The 17,552-nt window shown below is 39.8% G+C and overlaps 1 protein-coding gene across 1 annotated transcript in view; it reads right to left on the reverse strand.

Annotated features, from left to right (window-relative positions):
- Window positions 1-8,585: 8,585 nt before the first annotated feature.
- Window positions 8,586-17,552, reverse strand: part of LOC310731348 (uncharacterized protein) — a gene marked incomplete at its 3' end in the record, with an annotated part of 62,481 nt that continues 53,514 nt past the window's right edge. Inside the window, exon 2 of the mRNA XM_083550944.1 lies at window positions 8,586-9,563. Within this exon, the coding sequence (XP_083407070.1) occupies window positions 8,586-9,563 (978 nt within the window). The remainder of the gene's footprint in view (window positions 9,564-17,552) is intronic.

Below are 17,552 nucleotides of genomic sequence, written 5' to 3' on the forward strand. Positions count from 1 at the left end.
TCATGTAATATATTTATTGTTTAACCCAACCATTATGGTTGCACAAGCCAGTGCACTCTTAGTGAGAGTCCCAAACGCAGATAAATGGGGAGGGTTGCATTTGGAAGGGCATCCAGTGTAAAACATGTGACAAATCAAATATGCTGATCACGAATCAGAATTTTATACTGAATCGGTCGAGGAACGAGTTACCAACAACCGCCACAGGTATTGTTAGCCAACAGGGTACTGGTGAAAATTGGGCTAATGTTGGCCAAAGGAGGAGAAGGAGAGGAGGAAGACGTCAACAGAGACAGCAGGGAAAGGAAAAGTGTAGGAGAGTGGAGGTTAGGGTGGGCACTTAAAAACATTGGTACTATGAATGATAAAGGGAGAGAGGAAGCTGATATGAAGGAGTGGAGAAAGGTAGACATGTTGTGTGTTCAGGAGACCAAGTGGAAAGGGAGTAAGGCCAGTAACATTGGAGGATGTTTAAACTGTCCTATCAAAGTGTGGATGGAAAGAGAATTGGTGTAGGGGTGATCATGAGGGAATATTATAATAAGAGTGTAGTGGAGGTGAAAAAAGAGCTTCAGACATGGGCAAACTATGGCCCGCGGGCCACACAGGATCATTGGGTGACATAAGAATGGAGGAAGGTGCACAAAGGTGGACAATTTTCTATGCAGGAGATGCAACCTGAAGGAGATTGGAGACTGTAAGGTTTTGGCGGGGGATAGTGTAGCTAGACAGCATCGGATGGTGGTCTGTGGGATGGTTTTAAAGGTGCAGAAGAAGATGAGGAGAGTGAGAACTGAAAGAAGAATAAGAAGGTGAAAACTGAAGGAGGAAGACTAGTGTAAGGTTCAGGCAAGAGGTCAGACAGGGTCTCGGTGGTGGTGAATAGGTGCTAGATGATTGGGCAACGACTGCAGAAGTGATAGGGGAGACAGCAAGAAAGGTAATTGGTGTGACATCTGGAAAGATAAAGGAAGACAAAGAGACATGGTGGTGGAATGAAAAATTGCCGGAAAGCACTTTGGATCGGCAGAGAGACGAGAAAAGTAGGGAGGAGTACAAAGAGATACGGCAGCAAAGGACAAGGAAAAGGCAAACGAGGAGCTGGGAAGGATGTGCAGCAAATTAGAGCTATAAAAGATGCAGATGTAAATGTGTTAACGAGTGAGGGAAGTGTGTTAAGAAGATGGAGGGAGTATTTTGAGCAGCTGATGAATGAGGAAAATAAAAGAGAGAGAAGGTTGGATGATGTGGAGATGGTAAAGCAGGAAGCGGATCAAATTAGTAAGAAGGAAGTGAGAGCAGCTATTAAGAGGATGAAGAGTAGAAAGTCAGTTGGACCAGATGACATACCGGTAGAAGCATGGAGATGTTTAGGAAAGATGGCAGTGGCATTCTTAACCAGACCGTTTAACAAGATTCTGGAAGGTGAGAGGATGCCTGAAGAATGGAGAAGGAGTTGGTACCGGTTTTAAGGAATAAGGGAGATGTGCAGACCTGCAGTAACTACAGGGGAATACATTTTATCAGGCACACCAGGAAGTTATGGGAAAGAGTAGTGAAAGCCAGGCTGAGAGAAGAGGTAGAGGTTGGATTGCATCAACGATCGGCTCTGAGCCCTTTCCTGTTTGCAGTGGTGATGGACAGGTTGACGGACAAAGTCAGACAGGAGTCTCAATGGACTATGCTGTTTGTGGATGATATTGTGATTTGTGGTGAGAGTAAGGAGCAGGTTGGATAGAGCCACCAGGAAGGAGGAAAAGAGGAAGGCCAAACAGGAGGTTTATGGATGTAAAAAGGGAAGACATGAAGGTAGTCTGTTTGAAAGAGGCAAATGTAGAGGACAGAGTAGTACTGCGACAGATGATCCACAGTGGCGACCCCTAATGGGAGCAGCCAAAAGAAAAAAAAGAAGAATATATTTATAGTTTGTTTATATTTACAAAGCCTGCATCATCATGTAAAGTCTGATGATTTCTGTGTGTGTGTGTGTGTGTGTGTGTGTGTGTGTGTGTGTGTGTGTGTGTGTGTGTGTGTGTGTGGACCATGTGGTGAGACATTAACATCTCCTCAAAGTGACCTTTCCTGAGTTCAGCACAGTTTGAGGCCGTGAGTGTTAATAGCATCAGGTTTGGAGTGAGGAAGAGAAACTCCACACACTGCATGGTCGCCCACGTCCATTTACAGTGCACAAGGTTAAACAGAGTAAAAGTACAAGTTAAACTTAAAGTTATCTAAAGAACAGAACCAGAAAACGGAAAAGTGGCCTAATATTCTAATCAGCATGCTTGATGGTAACTATACCAACTCTAACAACACTCAAGCAAATAACTCTTTTGATTTAACTTTTAGCTTTTATTTTCTACCTTTGCTTTTGTAGATAGGTTCAATTCAATTCACTTGTATTTGTATAGCGTTTTTAACAATGAACATTGTCTCAACTGACAACACCTGTGAAAAGTTTTTAAATTTTTTGAAAGGCATGTACATGTTCTTTTTGTTGATATGCAATAAACTGGGTCATTTAACAATATGAAGATTTACTTTTTACAGATGTTAAACTGTATTTACATGGAAATAACCTCTCTTAGTATGAAAAACAGCTAAAAACAGCTGTTTCCGGTGCGGCACCCTCTCACTACCTGCGCATCAGCCATCTTCCCGCAGTATAAATAAACGCGGCCCAGGGTACCATTTCGGGCCAAATCCTTGAATACTACACTGCTCCACCCCCAGGTTTTGCTGGTGACGTGGGTCTCCACAGAGGGTGTCACCCCGCCTCAGTCCGCTGCAGAGGGTGTTGCCCCGCCCCCAGCCCCAGGGCGTCACGCTGCCTCATCAGCAGCCAACTAGAGGCTTGTTTATCCTGCACCACCAGGTAAAAAATTACATAAAAACTTTAGCTCAGGGCCAGATTATCTCACCGGCTTTCCATGTCCCTGGGATTACTCTCGCCGCCCTGCCTGTTCTGGTTTCCCAACTCTGTCTCTGATCCCTGTTCCTGCCCTGGATACCCTGATCTCTGGTTTGAGCTCTGAACTGTTTTCTTGGACTTTGTTTTTGCCTTTTGCTCTATTGCTCTGATTGCTGCTTTTTTTTTTATTAAAGCCTGTTTTCTCCATACCCCATTGGCATCCTGGATTTGGGTCCTCTCACTAACCCCGATTCCTGGCAGAATAATTTGGCCCCTGCTTAGCTTTTGAGATTAGACAAGATCGAGCGTTCTCAGAGTGGTATGATCGTAAACTCGCTCCTCGATTTCTGGGACCCTTCCCCATCTCTAAGTTCATTAACCGATTGCTGTACGCCTTAAACTACCCAAGGTCTTTTGGATCCACCCTACCTTCAATGTCTCTTGCCTCAGACCTGTTCAAGCCTGTTCCTTGAATTTCTTTTGTTCCTTGCTCGTATTAAAGACTGTTACTTATATCCTTTGGCGTGTGGTGGTGGGGGGTTTGGGTTAGGGTTTTGTGTGAGTGGGTGGGGTGGTGGGGGTTTGTGAGTGTTGGTCATATTCAAACACATACCACCCAACCGATGTTAGGGTTGAAGTTTAGGTTTAGACCTTAGAGTTTAGAAATGGGGGTTGGGGTTAGAAGTTTGGGATTAGGGCTTAGAATTAGGGGTTGGAGTTTAGAAATAAGGTTTAGGGTTTAGAGTTCAGGGTTTGGGGACGGGGTTAAAAGATTGCGTTTAGGGCTTAGAGTTAGGAGTTAGAGTTTAGAGATAGGGTTTTGGGCTTAGAGTTTAGGGTTGGGGGTTGGAGTTAAAATATTGCGTTTAGGGCTTAGAGTTAGGGGTTAGAGTTTAGAGTTAGAGTTTAGGTTTTAATGCTTAGCGTTCCGGTTTGGGGAGTTTGTTTGGGCTATGGTTTAGAGTTAGGGGTTAGGGTTTAGAGATTCCTGTATTTTAAGCAAAATGGCTGTGTAATGAATGTGGTTATATAACATCCATCCCTTTGCTTTCCTGCAAATATCCATGGTGAGAAGCATGTGAGGATCTTTCTGTGTTCGTGTAGATTCTGAGAGAAACGCTGAGGATCGATGTGCGGAGGCTGGAAAATAAACCTGCGGGTTTTCTTTAGAAGATGAGGTGAAGTTGGAAAAAATAAAACTGTATCGATTGAACTGCTTTAAGATCAGAGAAATAAAGCAGGTTTAGTGTAATAGAGCCGAGGTGTGAAAGGGGTGACGTCTCTCTGGAGGTGAATCTTTTATTTCTTTATGCTATTTTCAGACTGTTTTTCCAATCCGACATCAGCGAGCTCCTTGTTTAACCCGTTTACTCAGCTGCAGAAGTGAAGAGCTGTCAAAGCTTTTCATTTCCGAATCAATGTGGTATAAATAATTCACTTCCACCTTAATGCTGCCTTCATGTAATAACTGTGGTTAAAAACACACTAACAGCATGTTAAAAACATGTTACTGAACTGCATATTCATCAAGTGAGAGTTTCTGAAACTGATCTGAAATGATTTTCTGACTTACCTACTGAGTGCTACGGATGTTGTTCTTGTGTTGGAGCTTTTATAAAAGAAGAAAAAGAAAGCATAGGGTTTATGGTTAGGGCTTGCCACAGACACCACCAGCTGGCTCATTATGGACAAACTTACAATTATAAAGGAAAAAATATACATTATATATTACCACATTATCCTGTGAAGCTGCTTTGTGACGATAGGCATTGTTAAAAGCACTATACAAATAAAAATTTATTGATTTGAAACCGAGTGATCAGGGTTAGGATCTAAAGCACAGGTTTGGGATTGTAAATTGGACTTTCATTTTTGTTGTTGTTGGGCTTAGAGTTCAGGGTTATTGTTAGTGTTAGGGGATAGAGCTTAGGCTAGGGCAAAGAGTTTACACTTAGCAGTTAGGGCATGGAGATAAAGGTTAGGGTTTAGAGTTAGGGGTTAGGACATAGAGATAGTGGTTAGGGGGTTTAGAATTAGAGGTTACCATTTAGAGTTCAGGGTTAGGGTTTAGATTTAGGGATTAGATAGATAGATAGATAGATAGATAGATAGATAGATAGATAGATAGATAGATAGATAGATAGATAGATAGATAGATAGATAGATAGATAGATAGATAGATAGATAGATACAACTTTATTGTCATTGCATAGTACAGGTACACAGCAACGAAATGCAGTTTGGCATCTACCAGAAGTGCAAAATGTAGCAGTCGTGCAAAAGTGCAGATAAATATCTAGCATATTCACAGTGCAGATAACTATCTAGCATATTTACAGCAAGTGGTATATATGAAAGTATATACAGTGAATAAATATAAAGGCTATTTCAGTGCAGGGATGTGTGGACATTCAGAAGTACAGTGAATAAATATAGAGGCGTACAGTAATTAAGAAATTGTGCAGAAATGAAAGGTTACAGATCACAAGATTATGGCATTAAGGAGTAGCAAGCTGAATAAACAGTCTACTATAAAAAAAAAAAATATATATATATATATATATATATATATATATATATATATATATATATATATATATATATATATATATATATATATATATATATATACAGTGAGGAAAATAAGTAATTGAACACCCTGCTATTTTGCAAGTTCTCCCACTTAGAAATCATGGAGGGGTCTGAAATTGTCATCATAGGTGCATGTCCACTGTGAGAGACATAATCTAAAAAAAAACATCCAGAAATCGCAATATATGATTTTTTAACTATTTATTTATATGATACAGCTGCAAATAAGTATTTGAACACCTGAGAAAGTCAATGTTAATATTTGGTACAGTAGCCTTTGTTTGCAATTACAGAGGTCAAACGTTTCCTGTAGTTTTTCACCAGGTTTGCACACACTGCAGGAGGGATTTTGGCCCACTCCTCCACACAGATCTTCTCTAGATCAGTCAGGTTTCTGGCCTGTCGCTGAGCAACACAGAGTTTGAGCTCCCTCCAAAGATTCTCTATTGGGTTTAGGTATGGAGACTGGCTAGGCCACGCCAGAACCTTGATATGCTTCTTACAGAGCCACTCCTTGGTTATCCTGGCTGTGTGCTTCAGGTCATTGTCATGTTGGAAGACCCAGCCTCGACCCATCTTCAATGCTCTAACTGAGGGAAGGAGGTTGTTCCCCAAAATCTCGCAATACATGGCCCCGGTTATCCTCTCCTTAATACAGTGCAGTCGCCCTGTCCCATGTGCAGAAAAACACTCCCAAAGCATGATGCTACCACCCCTATGCTTCACAGTAGGGATGGTGTTCTTGGGATGGTACTCATCATTCTTCTTCCTCCAAACACGTTTAGTGGAATTATGACCTAAAAGTTATATTTTGGTCTCATCTGACCACATGACTTTCTCCCATGACTCCTCTGGATCATCCAAATGGTCATTGGCAAACTTAAGACGTGCCTGGACATGTGCTGGTTTAAGCAGGAGAACCTTCCGTGCCATGCATGATTTCAAACCATGACGTCTTAGTGTATTACCAACAGTAACCTTGGAAACGGTGGTACCAGCTCTTTTCAGGTCATTGTCCAGCTCCTCCCCTGTTGTTCTGGGCTGATTTCTTCCCTTCCTTAGGATCATTGAGACCCCACGAGGTGAGATCTTGCATGGAGCCCCAGTCTGAGGGAGATTGACAGTCATGTTTAGCTTCTTCCATTTTCTAATGATTGCTCCAACAGTGGAACTTTTTTCACCAAGCTGCTTGGCAATTTCCCCGTAGCCCTTTCCAGCCTTGTGGAGGTGTACAATTTTGTCTCTAGTGTCTTTAGACAGCTCTTTAGTCTTGGCCATGTTAGTAGTTGGATTCTTACTGATTGTATGGGGTGGACAGGTGTCTTTATGCAGCTAACGACCTCAAACAGGTGCATCTAATTTAGGATAATAAATGTAGTGAGGGTGGACATTTTAAAGGCAGACTAACAGGTCTTTGAGGTTATAGACAGACAGAGACAGGTGTTCAAATACTTATTTGCAGCTGTATCATACAAATAAATAGTTTAAAAATCATATATTGTGATTTCTGGAATTTTTTTTTTTAGATTATGTCTCTCACAGTGGACATGCACCTACGATGACAATTTCAGACCCTCCATGATTTCTAAGTGGGAGAACTTGCAAAATAGCAGGGTGTTCAAATACTTATTTTCCTCACTGTATATATATATATATATATATATATATATATATATATATATATATATATATATAAATATATACACATACATTATATATACAAATGAATGTGAAATGTTGGGCAGAATGTACAGTAATGATAAAGATACATACAGATATAAAAAAGTGCAGATGTACTGAGGAGTGAAAAAGATATAATATGTAGTATGTACATGTATTGTACAGAGGTTATATACAGTCTTTTGTTTGTGTTTGTTTTCTAGTGATTTAGCGGTGTAGTGTTGAGTTTAGTAATGTGATGGTGGATGGAAAAAAGTTGTCCCTGAACCTGCTGGTTCTGGTGCGCAAGTTTCTGTATCTCCTTCGTGATGGAAGAAGGTTAAACAGTTTATGACTGGGATGTGAAGAGTCCTTGATGATGTACAGGCGTTGTTGTGCTTTTTTTTACCAGAGCTGATGTGTTCTGCTGCCAGGACAGATCCTCAGAGATGTGAACTCCCAGGAACTTAAAGCTGGAGACTCGCTCTACCTCGGTTCCATTGATGTTGACTGGTAGATGTCTCCCACTGTTGGATTTCCGGAAGTCCACAATGAGCTCTTTGGTCTTTGTGGCGTTGAGTGTCAGGTTGTTGGTGGCACACCATGCTGCCAGATTACGGATCTCTTCCCTGTAGGCCGATTCGTCGTTGTTTTCGATCTGGCTGACCACGGTGGTGTCATCTGCATACTTGATGAAGATGTTGGAGTTATACAGAGGAGCACAATCGTGGGTGAACAGGGAGTAGAGCAGTGGGCTCAGAACACAGCCCTGCGGTATGCCAGTGTTTAGAATGAGGGTTGAGGATACCTGGTTTCCCAACCTGACAGATTGAGGTCTGTTGGTGAGAAAGTCCAGAATCCATCTGCAAGTGGAGGTGCAGATACTTAGTTCACTGAGCTTAGTGATCAGTACAGTGGGGAGGACTGTATTGAATGCAGAGCTAAAGTCAATGAACAGCATTCTGATGTATGTGTTGCTCTTATCCAGGTGGGTGAGAGCAGAATGAAGAGCTGTGGAAACTGCATCCTCGGTTGACCTGTTCGGGCGATAGGCATACTGGTGTGGGTCCAGTGTAGGTGGTAGGCCCGCAGTGAGGTGATTCAGGACCAGTTTCTCAAAGCACTTCATAGCAATGGGGGTAATGGCAAACGGGCGAAAGTCATTCAGGCATTCAGCAGCTGAGTGCTTAGGCACTGGTATGATAGTAGTGGTCTTCAGGCATGTTGGTACCGTGGCTTGGGCCAGTGACAGGTTGAAAATGTCAGTAAAAACCTGTGCCAGTTGTCCAGCGCATGCTATGAGAACACGTCCCGGTATGCCATCCGGGCCAGCTGACTTGCGTGCATCCACTCTGCTAAACACTGAATAGACGTCCGTCTGGCCATACCTTTACTGTCCTCACAGCTGGTTTCACACGTTTGATCAGTGGTGTGTATTTGGATAGCATGAACAAAGAGAGGTGATCAGACTGACCCAAGTGGGGGAGGAGAATATGTTTGTGTATACCTGGTCCAGTGTTTTGTCCCCTCTGGTAGAGCAGGAGACATTGCGGTGAAATTTTGGTAGAACAGATTTCAGGTTGGAGTGGTTGAAATCTCCAGCAACAATTATGGCTCCTTCCGGATGTGTAGACTGCTGTTTGCTGATAGCTGCATGCAGTTCCTCCATAGCTAGCTTAGCATTAGCATCCGGTGGAATGTACACTGCAGTCACAACAATGGCTGAGAATTCTCTCGGTAAATAAAAGGGTCTGCACTTAATCATCAAATACTCTAAATGAACAGAGCAATGACTTTCAGTAACAGTAGAGTCCGTGCACCATGAGTTGTTAACATAAATGCACAGACCTCCACCTCTGCGCTTACCAGAGTCCTCTGCCATCCTGTCCGCCCGATAAACACTGCGACCCCCGAGCTCAATGGCGCTGCTGGGAATGTTGTTGTTGAGCCATGTTTCCGTAAAAATCATGACATTACATTCCTTAATCCGTTTGTGTGATGATATCTGGAGCAGCAACTCATCCATTTTATTAGCAAGAGACCGTACATTGGCAAGGAAGACGCTTGGAATCGATGGTTGATGCGGGTTTAGCCTTAGCTTAGCCCTGATGCCGCCTCGCTTCCCCCTCCTTTGTTTACGGTCTCGCCGCCGGCGCTGTGGTCTCGCTGTCGGCCAAGCTGGATCAGCGGTCCGCGGTGTTCTGGCGATTTCCCGAGGGAGTTCAAAGTCCGTTGAAAGTCCGTATCTGTGAGTGTTGCCAATGTCTAGTAATGCTTCTCGGCTGTATGAGATGTGTGCAAGCCTGTTCTGCGTGAATAAACTTGCTGTTGATGGAGAAATTGCTACTAAATCGCAAAATCTGGAGAGACGCTGGGCCTCGCGTTGTGCACGCGCCGCCATCTTGGTCGAGAATATCTATGGTTTAGTTTTATGGATTATGTCTTAGGGTTTAGAGTTAGAGTTTGTGCTTAAAGTAAAGGATTAAGGTTTAGAAATAGGAATTAGAAGATATAGATACAGGTTAGGTCTCAGATTTAGAGTTTTAGAGTTTCAAGGTTAGAGTTTAGTGTTACAGGTTAGGAATTTGATTTAGGTGTTAGGGTTTAGAGTTCAAAGTTAGGAGTTAAGGTTATGGTCTAAAGATAAAGATTAGGGTTTAGAGTTAGGAATGAGAGCATTGGCATAGGGGGTAGGACTTAGAGTTGGGGTTTTAGGGATTAGGTCATATAGATATTGGTTAAGGTTTAATGCTAAGGGTTAGGGTTAGAGATAGGGTTAGGTCTTAGATTTAGGGGTTAGGTTTTAGAGTTCAGAGTTAGGAGATAAGGTTAGGGGTTAGTTCAGGCTTAGGGTCTGAAGTTAGAGGTTAGGGTTCAGAGTTAGGGGTTAATGTTTAGAGTTAGAAATGAGAGCATAAACATGGGGAGTAGGGCTTTAAATTAGGGGTAAGGTTTTAGATTTACGGATTAGGGCATATAGATACGGGTTAAGGTTTTCTGTGAGCAAAAGTATGGATTCATGCCGAGGAAGAGCAGTACGGGTGCAATATTTGATTTGAGCATGTTGACGGAGAAGTACAGAGAAGGTCAGAAGGAGTTGCATTGTGTGTTTGTGGATCTAGAGGAGATGTGGTATTGTAAGAGGAAGTCTGGTGTGGCAGAAAAGTATGTGAAGGTGGTGCAGGACATGTATGAGGACAGTGTGACAGCAGTGAAGTGTGCAGAAGAACGACAGACTGGTTTAAGGTGGAGGTTGAATTGCATCAAGGATCGGTCCTGAGCTCTTTCCTGTTTGCAGTGGTGATGGACAGTTGGACAGATGAGGTAAGACTGTTTGCGGATGATATTGTAATTTGTGGTGAGAGTAGGGAGCAGGTTGAGAAGAGCCTGGAAAAGTAGGGGTATGCGCTGGAGAGAAGGGGAATGAAATTCAATAGGGGTAAGATGATTTTTTTAGAGAGATTTTATTAGAAACATGTAGTACATTTTGGAAACAAACAGAGAGGCCCGATTGAGATGGTTTGGACATGTGCAGATAAGGGACATGGGGTATATTGGTAGTAGAATGCTGTAGATGGAGCTGCCAGGAAGGAGAAAGAGAGAAAGGCCAAGGAGGAGATTTATAGATGTGGTGAGGTAAGACATGCAGGTAGTTGGTATGAAAGAGGCAGATGTAGAGAACAGAGTAGTATGGAGACGTTTTTTCCGCTGTGGCGACATCACACAGTATGAATTTTTAATATGTAAATATTACTTGATGACACAGCACTTAATATGAGTGTATGTGTCTGAGTGTATGAGTATATGTTTTTTTTATTAAATTTTTGTCTATATTTATTTTCTTAAATATCCCTGTGGGCTGTATTTCATTTCTCGTCTGATTCCCTACATAGGGTGCATGTTGGCAGCAGTATTAATGTTTGCATCTCATTAACATTGACATTTTTCCTTCATTCTTAAACAATTATCGCTTAACTGACACATCAGCCCCGCGAATAAGAAAATAGCCATGAAAAAACGTTCAGCCTGAGAATGACCTACAACAGAATGACGTCATGCTGTTATAAATCACTAATTTCACTTTGTGTCTCATTGCTTATGCTTCTCCTGTTGTACAGTCTTATAGGCATGAATTATATATGTGTGTATATATATATATATATATATATATATATATATATATATATATATATATATATATATATATAGTTGTTATTTTCTCAATGTATATTAAATTGTCTGTGTCTAAACCGAAGGATGTATGAGCAATTGTGCTGCATTACAGCTGCAGCTGTTTAGAAGACGCCTCCAATTTATCAGCGTTGTTTACCGCAGGATGTAATTTACACCCATTTACTGAAATGAAGATACACGAGCACAGAGGACGAGCATTTCAGATCCAGGATCAAGGGCAAAATCTTCATTTTGTCGTGTTATTATTTCATTCTCGTAGTTGCGATTCATTCTTTATCCTTGTTTATGTGGATGTAATGGAATCATATGGGAATTTTTAAACCAGACGTCTAACATATCTGGTTTCACAGAAAATTACTTGTTACATCTGGATTATTCTGCAGTTAAGTTGGTTTTCTACAAAATAGACATGGATTTTAACATTAACAATGTTTTATTACTTGGAATTTTACTTCTAAAGCAGGAAGTAAGACAGAAGTAATTAAGTTGCTGTTTAATGAGCACTTTTACTTAAAAAAAAAAAAAAAGAAAAAAAAATACACAATATACACAATAGTTCATGGATAACAGTAAAGATTAAATGGCCAAGGTTAAAGGTCTTGAGCTTTATTATTTAAATTTCATTTTTGAGAATTCAGATCTCAGATTATCCATCACACTATGAGCACAATATCTATACAGAATAGCTAATCAGATTACACAAACACATCTTGCACACAAGATAGCATTTCATTACCTTTATTTAGTATCCTGTCGCTTCAATTAGTTGTACTCAAGAAAATGTCAGCTTATCTTAAAGTCGCCTATTTGTAATTTCAATATACAGTACAGAATACATTTGTGGCACCGGCGCATCCAATTTGTTCCCGAAAATCGAGAAATTTAGGATAGAAGACTTTAACAATAAAATGTATGAACAAGATTTAAGAATGTTATTAGTAGAAACCGACTAGGCCAGCCCGGGGGCTCAGTTACTGGGAATAACCCTTTATAAAAGACGTGCACAAGGCACCCAGATTCGTCTACAGAGTCAGGACGTGAGACAGAGGTATAATTCACACAGTTTATTAAGAACTATTAAAATTACATCAAACTATACATCATATACCACACAAGATTGCTTGGACTCCAGGGCTGGGGACCTTACTCTAATGATCTCCTATCCACAGCAAACACACGTGCACTAATACGACACCACAACCCCACCTTTCGACCACTGCACACCAAAGGAAACCACCACCAAACAAAGAGGAACTTTTTCCTCACACTAGAACTGGTCTCCCAGACACCTGGAGAAGAAGCAAACCACAGTATGGTCAAATCAATTCGATTCAATACACCTCATAAAATAAGCACATGACCTCTTAGCATTCCGCTAGCTGTTGGATGGCATCCAGGTCTTCAGACTCCTCAGACAAACATATGTATAGCAGCAGTTTCTCAGGCCACCTCTCAGCGGACCGTCACAGTGTGGAGCACTGAAACAGACACACTAACACATACATGTATATGTCCGCTAGCATTTAGCTCCTTGGCTAATCCAGTAAGCCGTTAGCTATAGCACGGTATGGCCAGGACATGTGTCCCACGCTGATTCTCGGCATGTAGATAACATGCACCCCGATGCAATAGGTCACTCCGTCCGTGCGTTAGCGACCCGCAGACCACAAGACAGCGAAACAACCAAACAGCTAGACAGCCCAGCAAAACAGCAAAGCAACCTAAAAGGCAGCCCAGCAAGAAGACAGCCCAGTACGAAGACACCCTGGTAAGACAGCAGCCCAGTACGAAGTCACCCTGGTAAGACAGCAGCCCGGTACAAAGACACCCTGGTAAGAAAGCAGCCCGGTACGAAGACACCCTGGTAAGACACCCGGGTAAGACAGCCCACTACAACGGCTCTCAGTTCCTCACTTCATAATTACAGAGAAATTAGCACAAAATTACCATCTTCTGACATCAGATATTAATACCCGACAGTTAACCAACTTACCGGTTCAACCAGGTCATGATGCGGCGTGAAACTCTAAACGAGAAAGTGGGATGATTTTAACCTGATAATGGCTGGATTCCTTAATCCACACTAAAAGAAGAAACCAAACCACCCTTAAAACCCAATCCACCCAATCAGGCTACCAAGCAGGCATGACAACTTAGTCCTTACCACACGAACCTCTCCCAGCTGCGCCAGATATATGGTGGTGTCACCAGGGTTTATGAAAATGCATTCCCACCAGACACCGACTGCTCCTTTTATAAACCCACTAATTTGATAAGCGAAACCTGGCCATCATTCCAATTGCTCCGCCCCAACATGTGACTGTTCCCACTACCACACATTGAAACAAAACAACATTCCTCCAGGACCAAGTTGCTACATTACACAACATAAATTAACACAAGATAAGACAAAACTAACTACAGCAAATAGATCTATACACAGAATATCACATAAAGTACATGATTACAATATATATAATTATAATAATAATTTTATATATTATAATTTATATTTATAATTTATAATTTATATATATATATATATATATATATAATATATATATATATAAATATAATATATATATAATATATATATATTATATATATATATTATATAATATTATATAATATTATAATTGTATATATAAATGTAATCATGGTTGTCATAAGTTATCTTGTGTAGATGTACACCTATATATATATATATATATATATATATATATATATATATATATATATATATATATATATATATATATATATATATATGATTGTCATGATTTAATTTAATCACAATTAATTACACATTTCTATCTGTTTTAAATGTACCAAAAATAATACTTTTCAAGTTTGCATGGGCAAATATGGATGCTTTATGTCACAGTTGCGGAGTGACCGCAAGGCAGGCTGTTCCATGACACTTTAGGCAAATGTATGTTTATTATTAGTGAAACCTGACTCAACATAGAGCATTAAGATAAAATATACTTGATAATGTATTAAAGTAATTATGGTGTTTTAAATTACGTAAATCATCAGGACACCAAAAATAACTTTTGCAATATTTTCACACAGATGGTTTCAATTGTCAGATGTGTGCATCATGCGGATTTTGGTGCTCGATTTGTGACTTGGCGCATCAGTAAAAGAAATGCTTAGTGATTAAAAAAAATAAATTCTGTAAAGAAAGGACATTGTGAATAAATGTGTGTTGCGTTCAAGGTTTTAATTTAGCTTCATTCGTATTTATTTATTTAATAATTTAAAAATAATATTATTATAATATTAATATTTATGGTCAAACAGAAATGCGGTTGCATTAACTGCATGTTAATAAAATTTGTGCTGTTAAAATGAATGTGTTTACGTGCTATTAATAAATTCATTTTGACAGCCCTAAATGTAAAATAACTTGACGTGTTTGATCAGGTGCAATTCTGTGTGTTGTGAATATTGTGTCAAAGACATTTTGTTCCAATTAAAGTACAACCTCTTCTATAGTTATATTTATAAGGATATAATAAAATGTACCTGTTCCTTATCAAGTCTTAAAATTAGGTGAATACAATTTTAGGTTAATAATAACACATGCCATTTTATACATGGCCATTATTGATTTTACAGTAATAAAGCTGTAATAAATAAAATATCAAAGCCATCTGTGAAAAATAAATCACACCCTTACTCCTTTCATAAGAATTAAGAGGCTGTATAGTAGCTAGGTGGCCTTGATTAATTGATCAACTGAAGTTTTAGATGTTTGCTGGCCTGAAGCATACAGGTTCATGGTAACTCAAAGACAAGAAGGAAAGAAACCAGCAATGATCGTAGAAAAGCATTTGTTGCTGCCCAAGGGATTTAATGCCATTTCCAAACAACTCAAATCTTAACATTAAACAGCAAGGAAGATTATGCACACAACATTTGCCAATCTTCCCAGGAGTGGACAACCCAGGAAATTCACACCAAAACCAGACTGTGCCATGGTCAGAGAAAAAGAAAGCCAAAATATGTCATGTATTCTTATTCATCTAAAGTTGCATTTGTATAATGTACCAGGTAAATTTTATTATGTCCTGGTTCATAGTCCCATAGAAATTTAGATGGTGTTATTTTATGTATATTTCATGTTTTATATATATATATATATATATATATATATATATATATATATATATATATATATATATATATATATATATATATATAAATAATCTAAGTAAAGAAAGGACGTTGTGGATAAATTTATTTATTAGGTTTTAATTTCGCCTCTTTTTTATGTAGTTATTTATTTATGTATTTACAGAAATGTGCGCTGAATTGATCGCGCTTTAATAAAATTTCGTGCCGTTTAAAAAAAAAAAATATATATATATATATATATATATATATATATATATATATATATATATATATATATATATATATATATATATATATATAAATACAAAAACTAAATAAAAATGTTGTTACCTAATGAATGTGTCCAGGCTGAAGTTTCACATATTGAACACAAGCAGAGAAAAGATGATGATCAGGAATGTGTCTGTTCTCAGTCATGTTTACATCACTGACTCCCTCTGTCTCATCCACATTAACCCCAAACTTCTTACTGCCTTCTGCCTGCTGATTCTTATCTTTGTAAACTAGTCTACATCTGTGGTGAGTGAGAGTCAGGACTTTATACACCAGCGAATTGAAAAAGACGCGCAGTAACAGGAAATCGGTTGTTCGGCTGAAATCGGCGAGCAGTGAAAAAAAAAAAATAATATTTCACCAAATCAATGGATTAAAACTAAAGTAACGAGTCTGTTTTGAAAATGTAAAAAGTAAAAAGTACAGATATTTGTGTAAAAATTTAATGAGTAAAAGTAAAAAGTTGTCTGAAAAATAAATAGTGGAGTAAAGTACTGATACCAGAAAAATCTACTTAAGTACAGTAACGAAGTATTTGTACTCCGTTACTTCCCACCTCTAATTCACACACATGTACTCTTACTCCTACTAAATTTTATTCCCCTTCTCTCCAGCATGTACCTCCACCTCTCTAGGCTCTACTCAACCTGCTCCCTACTCTCACCACAAATCACGATATCATCCGCAAACATAATAGTCCAGGGAGACTCCTGTCTGACCTCATTCGTCAACCTGTCCATCACCACTGCAAACAGGAAAGGGCTCAGAGCCGATCCTTGATGCAGTCCAACCTTCACCTTGAACCAGTCTCTTATTCCTACTGCACACTTTACTGCTGTCACACTGTCCTGGTACATGTCCTGCACCAACCTCACATACTTCTCTGACAAACCTGACTTCCTCATACAATACCACAACTCCTCTTTAGGCACTCTGTCGTATGCTTTCCCTAAATCTACAAATACACAATGCAACTCCTTCTGACCTTCTCTATACTTCTCCATTATCATTCTCAAAGCAAATAATGTGTCTGTGGTGCTCTTCCTCAGCAGGAAACCATTCTGTTGCTCACAGATTGTCACCTCTTCTTTTAGCCTGGCTTCCACTACTCTTTCCCATAGCTTCATGGGGTGACTGATCAACTTAATTCCCCTGTAGTTACTGCAAGCTTGAACATCTCCCTTATTCTTAAAGATCGGTACCAGCACACTCCTTCTCCATTCCTCAGGTATCCTCTCACCTTCCAAAATCCTTTTAAATAATCTTGTTAAAAACTCCACTGCCATCTCTTCTAAACATCTCCATGTTTCTATCGGTATGTCATTATTATCCACTTCCTGCTTCACAATCTCCACACCATCCAAACTTCTCTCTCTCTCTCATTTTCCTCATTCATCAGCTGCTCAAAATACTCCCTCTATCTTCTCAACACACTCTCCTCACTAGTCAACACATTTCAATCTCCATCCTTTATTGATCTAACTTATAGCACATCCTTCCAGCTTGGTTCCTCTGCCTGGTCAATCAGTATGAATCCTTTTCTCCTTCCTTAGTGTCCAACTTCTCATACAGCTCCTCATACGCCTTTTCCTTGACTTTCGCCACATTCTTCTTTACCTGCTGCTGCATCTCCTTGTACTCCTGCCTACTTTTCTTATTACTCTGTCGATCCCAATTCTGTTTTGCCAACCTCTTTCTTCTTATGCTCTCCTGCACTTCCATTCCACAACCACGTCTCCTTGTCTTCCTTTTTATTTCCAGATGTCACACCGTTTAAGTA

The sequence above is a fragment of the Silurus aristotelis genome (assembly GCF_946808225.1).
Source record: "Silurus aristotelis genome assembly, chromosome: 9".
Taxonomy (NCBI): Eukaryota; Metazoa; Chordata; class Actinopteri; order Siluriformes; family Siluridae; genus Silurus; species Silurus aristotelis.